This window comes from Homarus americanus, unplaced genomic scaffold (genome assembly GCF_018991925.1).
Source record: "Homarus americanus isolate GMGI-L3 unplaced genomic scaffold, GMGI_Hamer_2.0 scaffold51859, whole genome shotgun sequence".
NCBI lineage: Eukaryota > Metazoa > Arthropoda > Malacostraca > Decapoda > Nephropidae > Homarus > Homarus americanus.
In genome coordinates this window covers 16,270,970-16,291,701 of record NW_024711292.1, presented here as the reverse complement: position 1 = coordinate 16,291,701, position 20,732 = coordinate 16,270,970, and the positions used below count along the sequence as shown (strand labels likewise).

The following is a 20,732-nucleotide window of genomic DNA, read 5'->3' as shown; positions in this document are numbered from 1 at the left end:
TTGGGGCGGGCTTCTTCCAGGTTTCTCCCCTGCTTGAGACTGAGAGACTCCTTGAAGGAGTCCCAGTCTGCCCGTTTGAGGTTTGACCTGATGTTGGTGGGGATCATAAGGGGATTGGATGAGAGCGTCACGACGACTGGCAGGTGATCGTTGGTACTGATGGGTCCGGCGGTAACGTGCCTGTTCGGGACGGCTTCGTTGTTAGAGAGGATTATGTCGGGTGTTGTGGCACTGGCACGTCTGATCAATGTCGGGAAATCTGGCCCGAGGTGTTGCAGTTTTCCCCTTCTGATGTTGTCATACAGCGCCACACTGACGCTGTTCTCTTTACCGTGTCCGAGTATGGCGTGGCGCGCATATAAGTCCCCTATGATGTTTGTCGGTTTTTTGTGGCGTAGCAACTGGTTTAGGTCTTGTTCGGATAAGTAAGGACGTCTGGGAGGTAAGTACATTGTGCAAATGATAACAGATCCCCTAGTTGTCTCCACCTGCACTCCCAGAACTGAATCCTCGAAGTCTGGCAGCACTCTGTGACTCAGCCGTGACGTGATGGCCACAGCGACACCATCGTTCAGCTCACCCGTCATGTTCCTCTGGTATACAGTGCAGCCACAAATTTTCAGCTTACTTTCATCCTTTATGTCAGTACTGTTTAACAGAATGATGTCTAGGTCTAATTGATAGTATAAGTCAGAGAGTTCAACACGTCTATTAAGGGACTAGTAATGGACATTATGTTGGACAATTTTCATCTTGCTAACGAGTGACATTTCGGAGACTGTAGCTTGGGGCGTCGCTTGAAGGGTTTGCTCGGCTTCTGCAATTTCTATGGGGACGGAACTTCTTAGCAGAATCTTCGGACATCTGCTTGTCAGTTAATGGCGGGCCCTCGAACTTCTCGTCACCCGTGTACAGGAAAGTGTTCAGGTCCTGGGCCTGCCTGTCGAAGTAATCTACTGACGCTGCAGCTCGAGGGTCTTATTCCTCTGTGGAGTAAGTCGCTATCATCTAGTCGCAACCATTGACTGTTTGTTGCAGTCCGATGGCCACTGTCGTCGCTGGGAGTGCATGTATTGGGGTCATGGAGATTTACGGTGTCGTTGGAGCTGTGATCCCAGGGGTACTGACTGGCCACGTCGGGGCTACAGTTATACTGACTTTTGCCTAAGTCATGGAGGTCATGGTCTATTTCTGGCGTGGGTTGAGATCGTCGATAAGTCGTAGAGTGGGTTACTGCCTTCAGGATTTCCTCTGAAGGGACGTCGTCGCTTATTTCAACAGGTGCAATGTTGTTCCTGGTTAGTGTCTCGTTGAGGTGTTTCTAGAATGAACCTGGATGAACCATGTTCATGTGATGGGCATGCAGGTAAGACAAGTATATAGTGGTGGCTTTGGACTCGTCCAGCTGTGGAGAGGAGACGCTCCTGATGCTCTCCGCCACTGCGTCCCTCATGGCGTCCAGTGACTCAGTAACTGCCTGTTTTATTGAGTCTTTGATGGTTCTTATCTCTTGTTGCAGGACTTCCATGGTCTCGCTGACATTGTTGAGTTTTCTGGAGTCCGCTTGAGTTTCTCTCAGAGCGTCTTTTAGTGTTTGACTCTAAGCCATGATCGTCGACTGAGTGGTCCTTTCTATGGTGTTAGAAATTTCACTGGTTTCTTTTTGTTTGGTTATTTAGGTCAGTTTCTTCTCTGTATCTTGAGTTACCTGTTTCCTGACCAGGCAGGTGACAGAGAAGGTCCTGTGGCCACCCTCGCAGACGACACACTTTTCTTATGGTGCTACGGCAGTCTTTGTAGAAGTGCTGATCAGATGAACTCTCAGAGCATATGACCCCTTGCAGGGTGCAGTGCTTGGTCACGTGGTCATTGTATTTATAGCACTTCATACATTGTTGGATGGGCGTATACTTTTCATATTCTATTTGGTGTGATGAGATGGAAGTGCCATATGCATAGAGTCCCTTCTCCTTCATTCTTTTTGCATCCGTTGTGTCTGCAAAGCGAACCTTGATTATATTATGGGCATACATAGGATACACCTCCACAACCTTGACATTGTTTTGCTTTTCTATTTCATCTCTTATTTCTTCTGCGTTATTTTCCACTACATCCTTGTCTAACTTCTTACATACAAGGGTGAGCTTGGCGCCGTATTCCCGTGGGACAATGACCTCGTAACCGTTAGTTTTCCTTTTTTCCATGGCACTAGACTTAAGTAGTTTATCAGCATCTACATCTGTTTCTGTGAGGATGATGTAACCATCTCTCAGATCCACAAGCCTATATATTCTCACCCTTAGGTCGCTCAATAGCCTTTTTAGCCCTATCCGAGACCCCTTTGTTGGGGTTCCGGAGATCTTCACTCTCACTTTGGCCATGGTCAGTAACATACATGAAAATCCTACCTAATCTGTCCACCTCAGCTAAACCCCATGGATGCCGCTCCTTCTGTCGCTTGCTGGGCGAGTAAAGACGGGTCTAGGGGTGGGGTGAACAGACAATCCCCTGACGGGGGCCTAGCCAAGCCCTAACACCTAACAGTGACCGGTTATGAAGCACTGCCGAATCCCTAACAGAAAATGTTGCCAACCTTATTGATTCGACTCAGCAGCCCTCTGAGGGCTCCCCTTGTGGCTCTGCCAGCAGGTTTCGCATCGTTACCAAACAGCAGGGACTCTACGCGAAAGGATAGGCTAGGGAAGAAGTGGAGTGTACAGGAATAGTAATATCCATGTACAACTACAAGATAAAGCAGCCAGAGCGAACCAACGTGAAAAACAAGGCCGACAGCCGTAACGGTCAGCAATTTGAACTGAGCAGGGAGCTACGCGCAGCACGTCCGCTTGCTATGAAGTTTGGGTGCGCTCTGTGAGGCTGACATGACATAAATGCTAGTGACAGGGGGGAAGGAGGTTCAGGGGAAGGATAAAGGGAGGATTGGAGTGAATTTTAGAAGGAGGTAAAGGTGCCGTGGCTAAACCCAGCTTGCGTGAGGGGGTTTAAGTTGGAGGCAGCAGCAACTCGCCTGGACGCGGTGAGGAGGCGGGAGGACATAGTCAGGTCAAGCGTCAGGTGCGTGTTGGATTGGGCCATGGATTCTCAGTACTTGGTCGGCTTGATTGTGTGTGTTGTTTTCTTGTTTGGAGAAAATGTCTTGGTCTTCGTCTTCTGTCTTGGTATTCTTGTTAGCTTGAAGTTGATTTTCTTATTACTCTCCTCCTCCTCTTGCTCTCTTGAAGTGTCCATTCATTCGTGTTTGGATCTTGTTCTTCGTCTTCCTCGTGTCTTAGGTCTTCATAGGTGTGGAAGAAGTCGGAGACTGTGAGGGCTGCAACTTATACACCTTAACAAATTCACGCCTAGGAGGCCCTTGGGCCGGCCATCCTCGATTTCGAGGGGCTTCCATTATTATTACTATATTTAATGATGCTAGTGTTATGGTTGGTGATATTAATGCTAGACACGAAGTCCTGGGTACTATGGGACCGAGTAACATTAATGGAAGGAGATGGTTACACTTCTTAGAGGAGTTTGATGATATTGAAATATTGGGGAATCATGAGCCTACCCACATACATGGAGTAGGGTTAGATTATGCAATATGTTTTAATACATGTGGAATAAGAGAGAATGTTAACATAGTTAGGGATTTGCTTAGTGATCATTTTGCATTCCGAACTACTATACATATTAACAAAATAGAGAAGTTAAGCGGAAAAGATATTGGTTGGCGGAAGACAAAAAACAGGAGCTGATCATTATTGTACAAGATTGGTATACAGATTAGGAACCAAAGGATGTTGAAAACTTTCATGATGATTTATTACATATTACTAATTCTGATTTAACGACAATTAAGTTTAGTTATAAAAGAGAAATAAATTATGGGAAACGTAGTATGTATGTTAATGACAAATTGGTTCAGGGCTGGAGTAAACTCCTTAGAAAGGTGCAAAGAGAAAGGAGTGCAAATCCAAATGATAATGAAATCAAGCAACAGGCGCGGAATATATACTGGACAGACTTTTTAGGGAGAATCGCTAAAGGCAAGAGCTTAGGTGACATATAGAAGGAAGTGAATAAAGTGCGAGATGTTCGAAGCAAGGGCAACAGCTACGCTGACCCAGAGGGCACAGGGCCAATCAACTTAGTAGGAAATGGGCTGGGACTGCTAGTTTTGCCGAATTATCTCCGAGTTTCCAGGCCTTATTACAAAATAAGAGTAGACTAAGGCGTGAGTTAGTACAAATTCGGTGTACACTGGAGGCTGATACATGTGTTCCTATAACGAGAGGCGAGTTATTATATGCTATTGGACATCTCTTTCTCTGACAATGATGTAGTCAATGAGATGCCAGTGTTTGGGTCGTGGGTGTTGTCACGAAACCTTGAACTTGTCGGCCTGCTTAAAGACATCCGAGCTATGCGTGGCTCAGACCACTGCGACACTGATCATCGGCTCGTCAGAGCTAAGCTCTCACTTCATGTCGCCCCAAAAACGGCGAAGGCAGCAAGCTTCCAGAAGAAGTGTCTGGAGGATCCAGTGGTACCCCATGCTTTCAAAGAGCACCTCGAACATGGGCTGATAAACAACCCGACAACAGACAACCCAAATCCCAGTGCCGAATGGGATATTCTCGATATTGTCATGAAAAAATCCCTGTAGAGAGACCTTCGGCCAGATCGAAAGAATACACCAGGACTGGTTTGATGAAAATAACCCGGAAATCAATGTACTCGTCGATGATAAGCGTGCTGCTTTAACAGACTGGCAGAACAACCCTCAGTCTTGGAACAAAGCTGATACCTTCAGCAAGAAGAAAGCGGTGGCCCAGCGCGAACTTTGATATCTAAAGAACAAATGGTTTAAAAATAAAACTTATGAAATGCAAAAACTTACAGATCATCACAAGATGCGCAAATTTTCCAATTCCACTAAAACATTTTTATTGGCGGATCACTCATGGCACAGCCCCTCTCCACTCATCTGACGGTAACTCCCTAATTAAAGACGAAGAAGGCATCCATCAGTGCTGGAAAGAGCACTACTATTCACTCCCTCAGCATCCAGAGCTGACTCACCTCAGCTAACCTCCATCTCTGAATGAGGTAGCTATTGCCATCAAACAGATGAAAAATAACCAATCCTCAGAGCTTGATGGAATTCCAGCCGAGGTGTATAAAGCAGGAGGACCTCTGCTAACCAGCCATCTCCACTCTCTCCTGGAGAATATATGGGAAAAAGAGGAAATCCCCCAAGCTCGTAAAGACGCCTCCATCATCAATAGTTATAAGAACAAGGGAGATCCATCAGACTGTGGCAACTACCACGGGATTTCACTGATGTCTATAGCTGGCAAGATTATCGCCCGAGTCCTCCTAAACAGACTTCTTCCTGAGTCGGAAAACTTCCTCCAAGAATCTCAATGTGGCCTTAGACCATCACGTGGCACCACTGACATGATCTGTGCCGCCTGCCAGATACAGGAAAAGTGCAGAGAACAGCGTCATGACCAGTACATGGCCTTCATCGACTTACAGTCAACAGTGAAGCCCTCTGGTGGACCCTCAGCCGTTTTGGCTGCCCACTAAAATACATCGCCATTGTGAGGCAACTCCACAATGGCATGAACGGCAGTGTCCTGCACAATGGCACCCAGTGTGAGTTCTTCTCCATACAAACAGGGGTAAAACAAGGATGTGTACTGGCACCAACTCTCATTTCCATTTTCTTGGTTGCCTTCCTTACTCGTGCCAGTGCCAATTTAGCCAGCAGGGTGGACATTGACTACCGGATGAAGGGTCTTTTCAACATAAGACGACTCAAGACAGGAACAAAGGTGTCGGCTGCTTCCATTACTGAACTTCAGTATGCAGACGACTTCACCCTTGTCGCTCACACTGAACACGACCTACAGGAGATCCTGAACACCTACTCAGATGCGTAAGCATACTTCGGCCTTGAGGTGAATGTACGTAAGAATCAGATTCTCTTTCAGCCTGCCCCTGGTTCAATTGCACCTTCACCATCCTTCCAGCTTAATGGCACTACCCTCTCTAATGTTACCCACTTTCGGTATCTCAGCTCCCATCTGTCCACCACTGCGGACATCGATGGAGATATTCAGCGTCGGATCAGATGTTTATCTCAAGCCATTGGCAGACTACGTACTCGTGTCTTCAGCTGTAGGGAGCTAAAATAATCTATAAAGTTGCACATATATCGAGCAGTGGTTCTCCCTCTGCGATATGACAGCGAGACATGGGTCACATACAGGAGGCACCTCAAGGCACTTGAAAACTTTCCCTAACGTAGTCTACGTTCCATCCTCCGAGTTTGCTGGGAAGACAAGAGAACAAATGCCAGTATTCTCGCTGACACCAACTGTAGGAGCATCGAAGCTATGATTACAAATGAACAACTATGCTGGACTGGCCATGTTACCCGCATGGATGACAGTAGACTGCCAAAGCAGCTACTTTTCAGTCACCTGACGACTAGTAAACGTAACGCTGACGGGCAACTGAAAAGATATAAGGATAGACTTAAGACAAACCTGAAAAAGTGGCAAATTGACCCCATCACCTGGGAGACGATTACGCCACACGGTAATGCTTGGAGGAACACCACACGAGGTGTCAATACTTTCGAGTTAGCCCGACTGCAAACCGAGGCAGACAAGCGCCAACGCCGGAAAGAAGTTGCCGCCGCTCTTATGGCATTAGATCCAGATTAGATGCAGTCCCCCACATGTGCAACAACTGTGAACGACCCTGCCGGTCCCGTATTGGCCTCTTTAGTCAGCCCAGAGCTCACCAATGAAGGTGACATCCTTAATTACTCATATTATTGTATCATAGCTGGATGATCGTCTTACTCGATTCCGAGTGCCAGCAAAGTAGTAATATTATATGCGTTTAAAAAAGAAAATTCTACGGCACCCGGTGATGATGGAATAACATATGATAACATTAACTGTCTGACTGGTATTAGAGAAGGGTCTCTGTTAGACTTGTTTAATATGTCTTATAAAGGAGGTTGTATCCCTATTAAGTGGAAGAAAGCAGTAATTGTACCAATACCAAAGAACAATGGAGATTTTCGACCCATATCTTTGACCTCTTGGAAAGAATAGAATTAAACAGGTTGTTGTATAAAGTGGAAAATCTCTTGGCGACCAATTTAAATGAATTTAAGAACGGGAGAAGTACTGTAGACTGTGTTGCAAAGTGTTTGAATATCTCCAAGGCTACATGCAGGACTTTTGTAGACTAAAAGGGGCCTTCGATAGGGCAAATAAAGAAGTCATACTTGAGGAACCAATTAATTTAGGAGTTTCTGGGCAGTAGCTGAAATGGATTGTGGATTACTTGAGCAACAGAATGGCTAGAGCATGGCTTCGGGGTTGGTACTCAGAAGAAAGAGAGATGGAGTTGGGGACTTCACAGGGAGGTGTACTTAGCCGCACTCTTTTTAACATATTGGTGATCATAATGGCTCGCTACGAATTTCCTGGAGACAGACAAGTTGTAATATATGCGGATGATATAATTTTGCAGTGTAAAGGTATGAGAAACATGCAAGAGGCTTTAGATGCATTGAGTACACTTTGTTGTAGAATGGGCCTTGTAATTAGCAATGAAAAAACTAAATATCAGGTCAGGAATTATGAACATGGGGTTATATTTTTTAATGGCTTTATGCTAGAAAAGGTTGATGTTTACAAATACCTTGGGATGCACATTGGGTATAAGTCCAACAGTACAGTAAGTGATATGCAATACCTGGATAATGCATGTAAAGGACGTTTAAGACCTTTAAAAGCTTTGGCATGGAAGGGAAATGGCGCAGGTATTCCTGTTTTAAGGATGGTTTATATTAGTACTATACGTTCAGTAATTGACTAGGCAGCTCCCATCCTTATAATGTACAGTAAGGAAGTTATTCAAAAGTTTGAAGTGATACAAAACGAGGCCATGAGAATCGTTTTAGGTTGTCAACGGAACACTAGAATTGAAATAATGAGAATGGAGTTAAGTCTACCAATTTTAGAATTTATATATATATATATATATATATATATATATATATATATATATATATATATTTTTTTTTTTTTTTTTTTTTTTTTTTTGAGAAGCCCCGCCCGAGCACACGTCACTGACCCACTAGGCGGCGAAAAAATAAGAGTAAAAAGAAATTAAAAATAGAAGAAAAAAAGACTATTAATCTACACCATGAAGATGCCGGAAAACCAGCTTTTTGAAATGAGACAGATTGTAAGAGTATGGAAACACAGAAGAAGGCAGAGCATTCCACAGCTTGGCTGTGTCAGGAAAGCAGGATATACAGTACTATAACGGGTTATTCTAGTGTGACCGACATCCACACAGAAATGGTGGGCAACGCGAGCAAAACGAGTGTTACGAGCCCACGGCTTAGTTGACGGTACGCAGGAAGCCAAATCCACCGAACATTGTCCGTTAAAGTACCTGTAAAAGAGAGAGAGTGAAGCAACATTGCGGCGAAGGGAAAGGGAAGAGAGATTTTTAACTAAAGGAGGAGAGTTAATAAGACGAAATGCCTTTGATTCCACCCTATCTAACAGTTGGACAGAAGAAGAGCCACCCCAGATATGAGAGCAGTACTCCAAGCTAGGACGAATGAAATCCGTTATAAACTTGGAGCAACTGCTCAGGAGTGAAGTAGCTACGGCACCTGTACAGCATTCCCAGCTTTTGGGAGGCAGCTTTAGCAATGTTATGGATGTGTGGCTTCCATGACATTTTAGAGGAAATGGTGAGGCCTGGCATAATCTATTTTAGAATTTGGCAGAATGATTGCATCCTGGAATGTGATTGGTGGGAGATCTTCTATTCTGGAAAGTGTAATTGGTAAATACTGAGTTTCATTACTATTAATTTAAAAAAAAAATTCTACCTCTCCATTCGGAGATGCTGCACAGATCCGCATTGATAGATGAATTTAATGCTGTAGCCGCTACTCTTACGACCATTAGGAGAGGAGATAATAGGTTGTCCCTTACAATAATGTGCTTAAATGAAAGAACAGATCTTGGCAATGTGTCCAAGTATGCAAGGCTATTGTATAATATTATGATGGCGTATGGAGTAGATAAATATTGCATTTCATTACAAACCTATTTAATGTTATTTTAGCTTGGGGAAAGAAGATGATTGGTATCCCAGTTATTTACGAAATGTCTTTTTAGAGAAAATAAATAGTTTTCCCAGGCGAAACACTGTACATATATATTGTGATGGATCAGTATTAAGTAACGGTCAAGCGGGATGTGGTGTTTTTGTAAGGGAATATTTTATCAATGAGTGTTATGCAGATGAAACAATTTGTAAAAGAATTTGTAACAACACCTCATCTACGCTGGCTGAACTACACGAAATGTGTGAAGGACTCCAGGTTGCTATAGAGAATTGTAAAGAAACATATATTTTTGTTGATAGTAACAGTGCATTAGGAGCTTTGCAGAGTAAAAATCCATGTAACTTTCATACTGTTAATAACTGTAAAAGACTGGTCATAGTAATGCAAGAAATGGAATGTACTGTGTAGTTTGTATGGATTCCATCACATGTGGGGATTCATTTAAATGAAATGGCTGACAGATTGTCCAAAAAAAACTGCAGAAGAGATATAATATAGATATTGTTAGCATTGTAAGTATTAGAACGATAAAGAGGGAGAAAAAAAAGAGAGGAACGGGAAAAAGCAAGAAGAGAAGTGATTGTCATATGTGGCGAGAGTTTTCAGCATTATTTGTATGTTTTACAAAACACCAATGTAACTTACGGGACTAACTTACCATCACCAATGTAACTTACGGGACTAACTTACCATCTGTTGACACTGTTAAAATGAGACTAGATTGTGATACAAATATTACTGGCAGATAAGTGGAGGGACGGGTTAACCTTGTCAACTGTGTCATCTTAGGATGTGAAAAAAAATCCAACCATACAGAAACAGTGAGATTACTTCTTTAAAGAAACAAGTTTGTTGGATGATTAATAATGGAAAAATTAAAGTATTTCTTGAAATGTATAAAAATTTTGCTCCAAGGATATGACATTTAATTTTGTGTAGGATTACATTCTGTTCTTTTAATGTAGTACAGTGTTCATGCCAAAATACGATACGATACGAAGTCTTTAGTTATGAGGTGAAAGAAGATTATTAGGGGTTGAAGGAAAAGTGGTGAAACTGAAATACAGTAGGAGTAGAAAGAATCTGGGCTCAACCAGATCGCTTCATCTTTCTTATTGGTGTTTTATCTTTGTTCTGCTCCCTTGGGTCGTCAGACCTTTGTATTAATATTGGTTTATTTATATAATGCTGCTTATTATTATTATTTTTATTATTGTTGGAGTTAGTGAGCCCGTCCAGGTCCTTGTGTAACTGGGAGGGTAGTCACTTTTTTTTTGAGGTGTTAGTTAAGTGTTAGTTGTGTTATTCTAAAGTTACACTTTATGGAGAGGCCTGCCAGGTTCTTAATGGAGCTGGTAGGTCACTCTCATCTTTTATTTCTCTATTAATGTTTTATGTGTAAATGTGTATATTGGGGCAGGAGGTGGTTCAATTACTTCTTCCTGGCTGATGTAGCTGGGAGGGTAATCACATTATTATTATTATTTTTTTATTTATTTTTTTTTTCGATGGAGTTAGTGAGCCCGCCCAGGTCCTTGTGTAGCTGGGAGGGTAGTCACATTTTTATTTATTTATTTTTTTTTTTTTACTAAGATGTTAGTTCAATGTTAAATGTTAAATGTTAAATGTTAAATATTAGTTATGTTAGTCTAAAGGTACGCTGTATGGAGAGGCCTGCCAGGTTCTTGTGGAGCTGGTAGGTCACTCTCATCTTTTATTCTCTCTATTAATGTTTTATATGTATATTGGGGCAGGAGATGGTTCAATTACTTTCTTCCTGGCTGATTTAAACCAACTGTGTTCTTGGAATTCTTCGTTGTCTATATTATTTATCCAGTTTTGATATGTTTCTGTGTTAAGTTCAGTCACTTTTTTCCAAATATTTACAGCTTTGTTGTGTATATCTACATTGATTGCCAAGAGGTTTGCTCTCTTGTGTAGCTGTTCATTATTGATGGGGTCTGTATATTTTATGTTATATATAAATCTGAGGGCTATATTTTGTACTGTTTGTAACCTTTTAATGCACGTTTTGCTAAGGGTGTTCAATGGGATGGGTGGGTAGTCCATAATTGATTTGACAAGGGCAATATAAATCTCTCTTTTGTTATTAATGCTAAGGTTCTTAAAGCGTTTTATTTTTGATAATCTTATTCTTGCCTGTCGTTCTTTATCTTTTAAGTATGTTATATATCCTCTTTTTGTTAGTTTTAATCCAAGCATCCTGCCTTCAGTGTCGTATGGGTATAGTTCCTGGTCGACTATTACTGGACTTGTTTAATCTTGGCTATTGGTATTCTCTTGAATTTGTTCTTATTTGTCCTGATTTTCCATTTTTTCTCAAAATCATTTATGTTTTTTATCGCTCTTCCCGTGTAGAGTGCCATAAATTGGGTTGATTTTCCTGGGTATGATACTATTTGAGTAATATCATCAGCAAACATTACATATTCGCTAAAGGGGGTAGGTTGAGGTGTGTCTGAAGTATAAATTGTATATAGTGTTGGAGAAAGGCATCCTCCTTGAGGTACTCCACTCTCAAGATTAAACATAGTTCCTAAAAAGTTTCCAATTTGAATTTGTGCTCTCCTATCATCTAAATAGTTACACAATATTCTTAGCATGTATTCGTTAAGTCCCAGTTTTAATATTTTATATTTCAAGCCTAAATGCCCAACTTTATCAAAAGCCTTAGAAACATCCCTTAAAATTATATTGATCTGGTTACCCTTGCTTTTTTCTATTGCAATTATTTCCGTTATTATAGCTATTGCAGTTAGGGTATTTCTATTGGGCATAAATCCATGTTGTCTATTGTTAGTTTTCCCATGTTGTGTTAAAAAGGCTACAAGTCTTGTATTTAAAATTTTTTCCAATAGTTTCCCAGTAATTTCTAATAAAGATATTGGCCTGTAGTTTAATATTTCCTTATTGTCCTTACCCTCCTTAGGAATAAATATCATTTTAGCATATTTTAGTTTGTCTGGAAAGTAACCAGTTATTAAGCATGCGTTATAAATGTTTAATAGTGTATTTAAAATGTTTTCAGGTAGATTCATGATCATATTTCGTGTAATACCTGTGAGCCCAGGGGCTTTTTCCTTAAATTTCCTCAGACAGTGCATCATTTCTCCCATGGTTATTATTTGATTATTAGGTAATAAGTTATAGTCTATATATTGCCTTGGGGTGATTCTATGTATTTGTCTTCCCATTTCTTCTTCTATCCTTTCTTCGTGTTCACTATCAAAATCTTCATTTTCCTCATCTGATATTTTAAAAACTTTTACCCATTCCCTTTTGAATGCGGACTCTTGTTCATTTTCCTCGTGCAATTTTTTTCCATTTTGGTCTTTAATGTATGGTGTTTTTTGCTTGTTGTGCCCCATCATCTTGTTTATGGAAGTCCAAAATGCTTTTGTGTCTTTAGTCATGTCAGCCGCCATTATAATATCATTCCATTTTTTATTGTTTGCTTCCTTACATGCGTCTCTTAATTTTATCTGTAGTGCTATCTGTGTCGTATATAGCCATCTGTTACTGCCGTGTCTTTCCATATACCTGTTTATTTCATTGTAATAGGTCTGGATTAATTTAACTTCTTCTGGTAGTCTGTTGTTGGGTAATGTTCTAAAGTGTGAAGTAGGAGTGTGTTTGGTTATAGATGTTTTATTGCTGAGTGCAGTTCGCTGTCCATTTCTGAGTCTATATCTTCTTGTTTAAGCTCTTTGTAGGTTAATCGAGTGGTGATTACCTAAGTCGTCTTTTGAAGCCGTCCAGTCTGTTTTGCATCTATTTCAGTCTCTTTTTATTGGCGTATCTGTATGGGGCTTGCTGGACAGTGTTAGTATAATTGGCGCAGATGGTCACTGCCTGTAAGAGGTCCTTTGCATTATGTGCAGTAATTGGTGCTATTTCATGTTGGTAAAAAATTTGTCTGGTGTCGATTGTGTATTGTGATTTCTCCAGGTTGGAAAAAGAAATCTAGATGATTACCTTCTTCCCTAGATTGTGGTTTAATTGATTGGCGGCGTTTCTATGTTGTTTATTTGTATTGTAGGAATCCCAGGCTCGTTGTAAAGTCTCCTAAGATGTACATCGGATGACTATTGTTAGCCAATTTTAATAGGTCTTCTATAGGTAAGTAGGGTCGTCTCGGTGGCAGATAAGTAGTAGCAATAATTACGTCTCCTTGAGTTGTATTTATTTTTATTGCTAGAAATTCATCCTGGAAGTCATCGATTAGTTTAAATTTTAAGTTTCTTTTAACCGCTATCGCTACTCCGTCATTTTTCTCGCCCGATTTATTTCTTTGGTTTACATAATAGTTAAAGAGTTTTATGTTGTTGTTTTCTGTCTCACCGTGACTGTTTATTAGTATAATGTCAGGGTCAATTTCTTGATATATATTACTTAGGTTAATTCTCTCGGTCTTCCAGTTTCTTACGTTGTGTTGTATTATTCTTAAAGTTCTTACTGTTTGTCTATTGTCCATTATTTCTTATACTTGGATTGTGACTGTTGGAGTGGAGACCTATCGTCCTGTTTCCCGCTTCTGACTCTTCTAAACTCTGACGGGTCTACTATTTTAAAGTCATTGGTCGTAATCTTTAGTTTGTCCGTAGTGATTAGTGACCAGACGTAATCTTCACTTAGGGATTTTTCTTGATATGTCCACTTGTATATCCCTCCTTCACAGTTTTTTACTATTGTCCCTCCTGTTGGTCTCGATGTTGGGATTCCATGTTTTGTTGTAGTGATAACTTTTAATCCAATATCTTCAGCAGATTCAGGTTGTATATTGTGATCAGTCTCCATCTTATCTTCTCTCCTCCTTATCCTTTGTCTTGTAGTCTGTCCTTTTGTTATTTCTATCTTCTCTTTGTCACTTCTAGTCATTTGTCTGGGATCTCTATCAGTCGCTTGTGTTCCTTGTGTATCAGCTGTTGCTCCTTGCTCAAACCTTTGTTTGTCTAGCTGTAGTCTTTCTCTCAGTTCGCTTGCGTATGTTGCCTGAAATAGTTTTTCGGATTGTGGATTCTCTGGAAATATCATCTCTGGTAGGTTATTCAATTTAAACATTTTCCTTAATTCCTCATTGTATGATCCGGGTGCAATGATATTGTGCAAATGTGCATGGATCATACTAATCATTACCTTGTCATGTATTGGCTCACTTAAGTTTAATATGGTGGATTCTGGTCTGTGAGCCTCTTGGACCGCTCTCTTGGCTATTTCGACGTATGTCGTATCCTTCTTGTCTTGTTCCTTTTTCCTTGTTTCTTGTTCCTTGTACTTTATCATGTGTTTTTTTATTGGGCATGCCATTGCTAACGTCCTGTGTCCTATGTATGCATTCCCGTTTCTCTTACAGTTGAGACAGCCAACATGTGTATTCTTACATTCAGTGTAGGTATGGTCGTCGCCTGCACAATCTGAGCAGTACTTTTTTTCTTTTTCTGGACAGTCTCTCGTTGTGTGTTCTTCATATTTGTAGCAGGAGAAGCAAGTTTGCAGACTGATGAATGTTTCCTTCTTTATTTGATGAGGTGTTACTGACATGTTAAATATTAGAAAGCCCTGTTGTAAAACTTTCTCAGCCATTGAAACTTCTTCAAAGGTAATCTTAAAAACATGAGTGTAGTCTTTTATCTTAATGACTTCTTCGATCTTCATCCACCTGTTTTGGCGTTCCAGTTCATCTTTCAGGTCTTCAGATGTCTTCCTCCCGATCTCTTGGTCGACTTGACGAACGAAAACTGATCTTTTTGCTTTTTGCTCTGGTGGCATGACAACAACAAGGCCTTCATTGTAAAATACATCTCTGGCTTCTTTTGAAAGGATTTTGTCTGAATCAAAGTCATCTTTACAGATTACTTTGAAACCTTCGTTGGTGCTGAATATTCTTGTTAGTGGGACTTGCAATTTGTTGTAAGTGATTTCTGCCACTTTTCCTCTTCCAATAGAGTGTCCCTTATCTCTATGTTTTATTCTAATGCTTGTAGTCATCTTCCTTGATTACATTCTAATCCTACCTATAACACAGGGCTCCTGCCTGGGAGCAGTGACCCCGCCCCCCCCTCTTGGACGGGCGTCGGGCTCGTAGGGTTCTGCACCCAGGTTACCTGTGACTATAGTTATGTCTAAGAAAGTTGCCACCTACCGGTGACCCCCGGACAAGGGGTGCCCTGCACTATCACAGGTTCCCTTGCCGGATCGACCGTATCGCTAAGTCCCGCCTCCCGTTCAAGGAACGGAGTGCATGAGGAGGATGAAAAAAGGAAAGAAGAGAACTTAGAGAGTAGAGACAGTCTACCTACCACGCCACGTTCGGTTAGCCAATCAGAGCACCGCAGTAAACGTGCATGTATCACGCCACCGTGGGGCACCACTGATTGGCCAATCCAGGACGTAGACGCACGAGTAGTAGTCAAAATTTGGGGAGCCCAAATATTTGTTTTCCAGAAATTGGAATTTTCCGTACAATCTGTGATGGTAATTGCACCGTCACTATGTTGAGTAAGTACAATCACTAGGATTGAGTGTCCTATCACAACGAAGTTGCAGACTGCTCAAACATGCAGCAAAAGAGGCAAGTCTTCGCAGCTCCGGGTCACAATGAAATAATTTTGTATTGTCAATAAAATATTTTAATTTCTGATAAAGTAATCCCAAACTTTACTATGTTACCATAGACGTTCAAATTCATCTTTGCCTCGTTGTCAGTCTGTAATTCTTACATTTCTAGTGCAAAAGACTCAGTAAGCCTCTCATTGAAATTTGTTGCCATTTTCTGTGCGCATCCGTTGGAAGTAGAGTGAACTGAGCTGAGAATAGTTAAAAGGTATACAGTATATAGGAGTGTGAACTGCTGTTGTGAAACGTATCACAGGGCAAGGAGAGTAACTGCGTTAATTTCTTGATTATAATTTATGGTCCCAACTTAACGAAACAGCACCTTGTCCTTCACTCCATGACACCTGTATTAAAAAGTGATCCCATCGACCCCATGACCTCTATGCTGCATCTTGTGACACCATTTGGGGTCGCGACCCCGTGTTTCGGATCCGATGTAGAGTCTAGAAGGTAGAATTACTGTTACTAAAACTGTAGCAACAGCTTACTCACTATACTTATTTTTATTTCACAGGTTTTGAAATCGCTGGTCATGTGCAGGAAGAACTTACTCGGAAGGAGCTCCATGACCTGCTTTGCTCTCATGGGTCTGAAGAAGAGGAGGAAGAGGAGAAAGAAATTAGGGCTGACAACAATGAGGAAGATGGTTCTCAGGCTGGAAATATGGAGGAGAGCCTCGCCGGAAATGACAACACAGATAAGGTCAGAGAGTACTGTAGTCACACGATCTGTGTAGACCACCACTGATCATGTAGTTTGTATTATTTGCACTTGCACCACCTCATATTTGAAAAGTGGAAGTGAATCCCATAGGTATGGCGGCCCATTAGGAGAAGTGCAGTGACAGCAAACTGTATACTATGTATTTCTTTTGGTACACACGGAGGTGGTGTAGCCGCCACTACACCTTTACCTCCCCCAGTTGGGTGGATGAGAGAGTCCTGCACGTGAAACGGTGACCCTTAGGAGAGAAAATGAGCATTGAATCCACTATGCCGCGATACCCCTACATCTCACATAAAATAGCAATATCAATGCCGCCATTATCGTCTCAGGAGCTCTACAAAGTAAAATTTCCCATCCACTTTGATTTACTTTCTATTATAGTAAAATCGTGAGAACCTATTATCAAGGACAGTCACAGCGACTGAGTTTTTTTTAATTCGTACTTAAATTCAGTTTCATTAATCCTGAATCCACAAGTAACTCTCAAGTTGTGTAACTCTATATTACGTAAAAATTAAACGATTAATGGATTGATGACAGTACCGTAATAAGAATAAATGTATTATCGTGCACAAAAGACCCTTTCAATAACCAGTTAAGTGTGACTCCGAATCACCTGAGGTTGATCAGTGAAGCAGCTGAAGGAAGTTGCTTGATCTCTCAACAGCTGTCAAACGGTGTACTGTTGGGTGTATGCGGAAGGGGGCATATTGTGGGTGGAGCATGACGTCGCGAAATCCTCATATACCATTAGGAATGTGGTAGCGATGGTTCATATTATTATGGATATTGAGTTATATAACATAAGTGTAAATGCGCAGTTAAGAAAATATATTTGATGACTACAGCAGCATATTTTAGTTAATTGTAAAATAATTATTATTAGTCATTGTAGCAGTATCTCGGGTGTTAGGTGTGACAACAGCGGTATTGGATTACTGTACTGAAAACTGTTTCTGTATGCAATACTATACAAATCATATTCACTGTGCAGACTCCTGGCAACCCTCTCTCTACTCCGACATTTCTCATTCCTTCTCTGTTATTCTATGTCACTCAAACATGTATGCCCTGTGCTTGTGCAGCATAAAAAAGTTTTGTTATCATATCGATTGTTCATATGTTCGGAAATGTCATTCATTTTATTACAAGGCTCGCCCTCCACTCACACCTACCGGGGCCCCAGAAGTGAACCCCAGCAACCAGTTCGTTCATTGGTCGATGGTTGGAAAATCAATTCTGATAATAATGTTTAATTATACTTTATACGTCCAACTGAATTGTCTAAGATAGATCATTAACACGGCATAATTTTATTTCTGATAATGATAATAATGGTAATAGTCGTTATTAAATTTCCTTTATATTTACAACTCTCATGAAGTGGAATATAAGTCACACTAATCCAAAATGACTAGACACGTTTTGCCTTTTGAATTATTATATCATGCATTGTTTTTCAAGAATTAACATAGTATGTCGGAAAAAGTTATTAGTGAAGCAACTGCAACCCAATACAGTACAACTATACGAAGTAAAAAGACGAGGTCTTCTGCAGTTCTAAATATTTCACTGACACACTTTTAGTTTTTTAATATTAAGATACACTTTCAATATAAATATTAATCCAGAGGAGTCTATGTACTAATTCAATGGAATAACCCTAGTAAACGTGAATGACAAAAGTCTACGAGTTTAAGTTGCCTCGTAGCCTCATGCAATTACAGTATATTTAATCCGCGTTACTACTTTTTTTTATCATATCCCAGTTGTTGTTAAATGTAGCCCAAAAATATCTGTTATACCGTAGGATTTTTTTTACACTACCATATGGTATATAGCCACAACACAAACAACACAACCCAACTCGATTGTTCCTGCAGATTGCACCGTAACGATATCTAGTAAGGATTAGATGGCTTAAAATCTACCTATACAATATAGCAAAAGGAAATTTAACATGCTAATGGAGTGCATCATCGATCGCAGGGATGCTGATTATTTCATTACGTCATGACCGAGGTTTTGATTGGAGGTATTCTATCTTCTATAGGTCCCTACACAATTTGAAATAATCCTGGTGTATATAGTGGTTGCCTGAAGTCCATGGACCCTCAAAAGTTCAGAGAGGTAGCCGACACTACCGTCTGGTTGCTTTCATTATGTGTGGGGAATTCAGGGCTTCTATAGGTCAGAAATTTTTACCCTAAAAGAACCACCGGAATTGCCCCTAAATCACCCTAAATTACCCTAAATTATAATATATATATATATATATATATATATATATATATATATATATATATATATATATATATATATATATATATATATATATATATATATATATATATATATATATATATATATATATATAGTTACGAACCCCTTTCACCGCTTCTCAGCTCCTGCCACTGGTTACCAACGCTCCAGGTCGAATATAGAGAAGTAGTAGATATATCACAGGTGTCAGTGAATTACGACTAGTTGTCCCGACAGTCTCCGGTAATTTCTCGACTATAGGTATCAGTGTACAGACAAAACAAAAGGCAGGAAGATTTCCACCGGGTCACAGAAACACACTTGTGAACTGTAGGCCTATTTAATAAACACTAAATCTTCAAAAAAAAACTGTTCACTGGTTATGTCCTCACAACTGGACTTCTCACCCCGAATCTATACAGTCAGCACACTACCAGTGTACAATTCCTTTATAGGGGGTGCTGGTGGTAGAGTGGTACCGCTCTTGCCTTCGCAAGCGAGATGTCACGGGTTCGTTTCCTGGGCCGGTGGAAGTTGTTTGGACATTAGTCCCTGTTCACCTAGTGTAAATCGAAAGTTGCGAATTCGTATTCAGGGACAAGTTGTTGGAGCTTCCAATAACTTGATGACATAAAATCATAGACTCTCCAGGCTTCTATGCCCTTGACTCTTCAGGCTTCTAAGCCCTTAACTCATGAGACATAAAGGCAAGCATGAACTTAGCATGCTTCCCTGTTGGGCACTGTAAACGCTTCTGCGTTTCACCTTGCACAAGGCTGTAGGGGAGTGCCCAATAAAACAAAAAATCCTTTATAGCGCTCGCAACAATTCCACAATACTTGCACAACAATTATCTTAAGTTGTAAGTAGGCTCGTACTTCACACTCTGGGCAGAAACAATCGACTGACTCCCCAGGACTGACTGACTAATGACTAGTGACAGGGCGAAGAAGGTTCAGGGGAAGGATAAAGGGAGGATGGAAGTAAGTTTTAGAAGGAGAGGAAAGGTGCAGTGGCTTAAACACCGCTTGCGTGAGGGGGTAGGCGATGTGCCCGGATGGGTGGGTGGGTGGGTGGAGTCTTTCCAGGTGTACTGCCCTGACCCATGATGCTGCCACAGACGATTAACGTAGATTACCATCGGCTGAGCCTTCCTTCCTCCCCTGACCCGGTAGGTCACATCTGAAAGGCGCTCCACTACAGTGTATGGTCCTTCCCAAGGACTCTAATTGACCCTTCTTCTGCAGAGGGTTATACAGCCAGACCTTATCACCGTCCTTGTAACAAGACTGGCTTGCTTTGACATCATGGTTGCGCTTCATCACTTCACCCGAGAACTCCAGAGCTCCTCGAACTTGACGGTGAACCTTCATCAACCTTTCTTGGAGGCTTTTGACGTCACTGGTGGTTTCTTCAGGAAGTTCTTCATAAGGTGGTTTTCCTGTCAGCAGGTCCACTGGCAGCCGCATTTCATGACCCAGCATCAATTTTGCCGGTGAGTATCCAGTGGACTCGTGGGCAGCAGACCGAGACACCATCAGCAGAGCAGGCAGTTTCTGGTCTGATTCTGACTGCCCCTCAACACAGTACTTGGCCAGTTCTTGTCCCAAGGTCCAATTAAACTTTTCCACCATTCCGTCTGAGTGTGGCCGAAGTGGAGTGGTTCTATTCTTCCTCATGCCCAATAGTTTACAGCACTTGTTGAACACAGCCGACTCAAAGTTTCTGCCCTGGTCTGACTGCAACTCGTGGGGCACACCAAACCAGCAGAAGAACTGGTCTACCAGCACCTTGGCAACAGTCGTGGCTTCCTGATTTGGGATGACATCTGCTTCTAGCCATTTAGTGAAGTAATCCATGGCCACACAAATGTACCTATTCCCATCTGCAGTGAGTAGCAGAGGTCCCGCAATATCCACTG

General features: G+C 41.3%; 1 protein-coding gene across 1 annotated transcript in view; it reads left to right on the top strand.

Moving 5' to 3' along the window:
- Window positions 1-20,732, top strand: part of LOC121853365 (thioredoxin domain-containing protein 6-like) — a 464,042-nt gene that overhangs the window by 191,731 nt on the left and 251,579 nt on the right. The window contains exon 6 of the mRNA XM_042347463.1: window positions 16,338-16,525. Within this exon, the coding sequence (XP_042203397.1) occupies window positions 16,338-16,525 (188 nt within the window). The remainder of the gene's footprint in view (window positions 1-16,337; window positions 16,526-20,732) is intronic.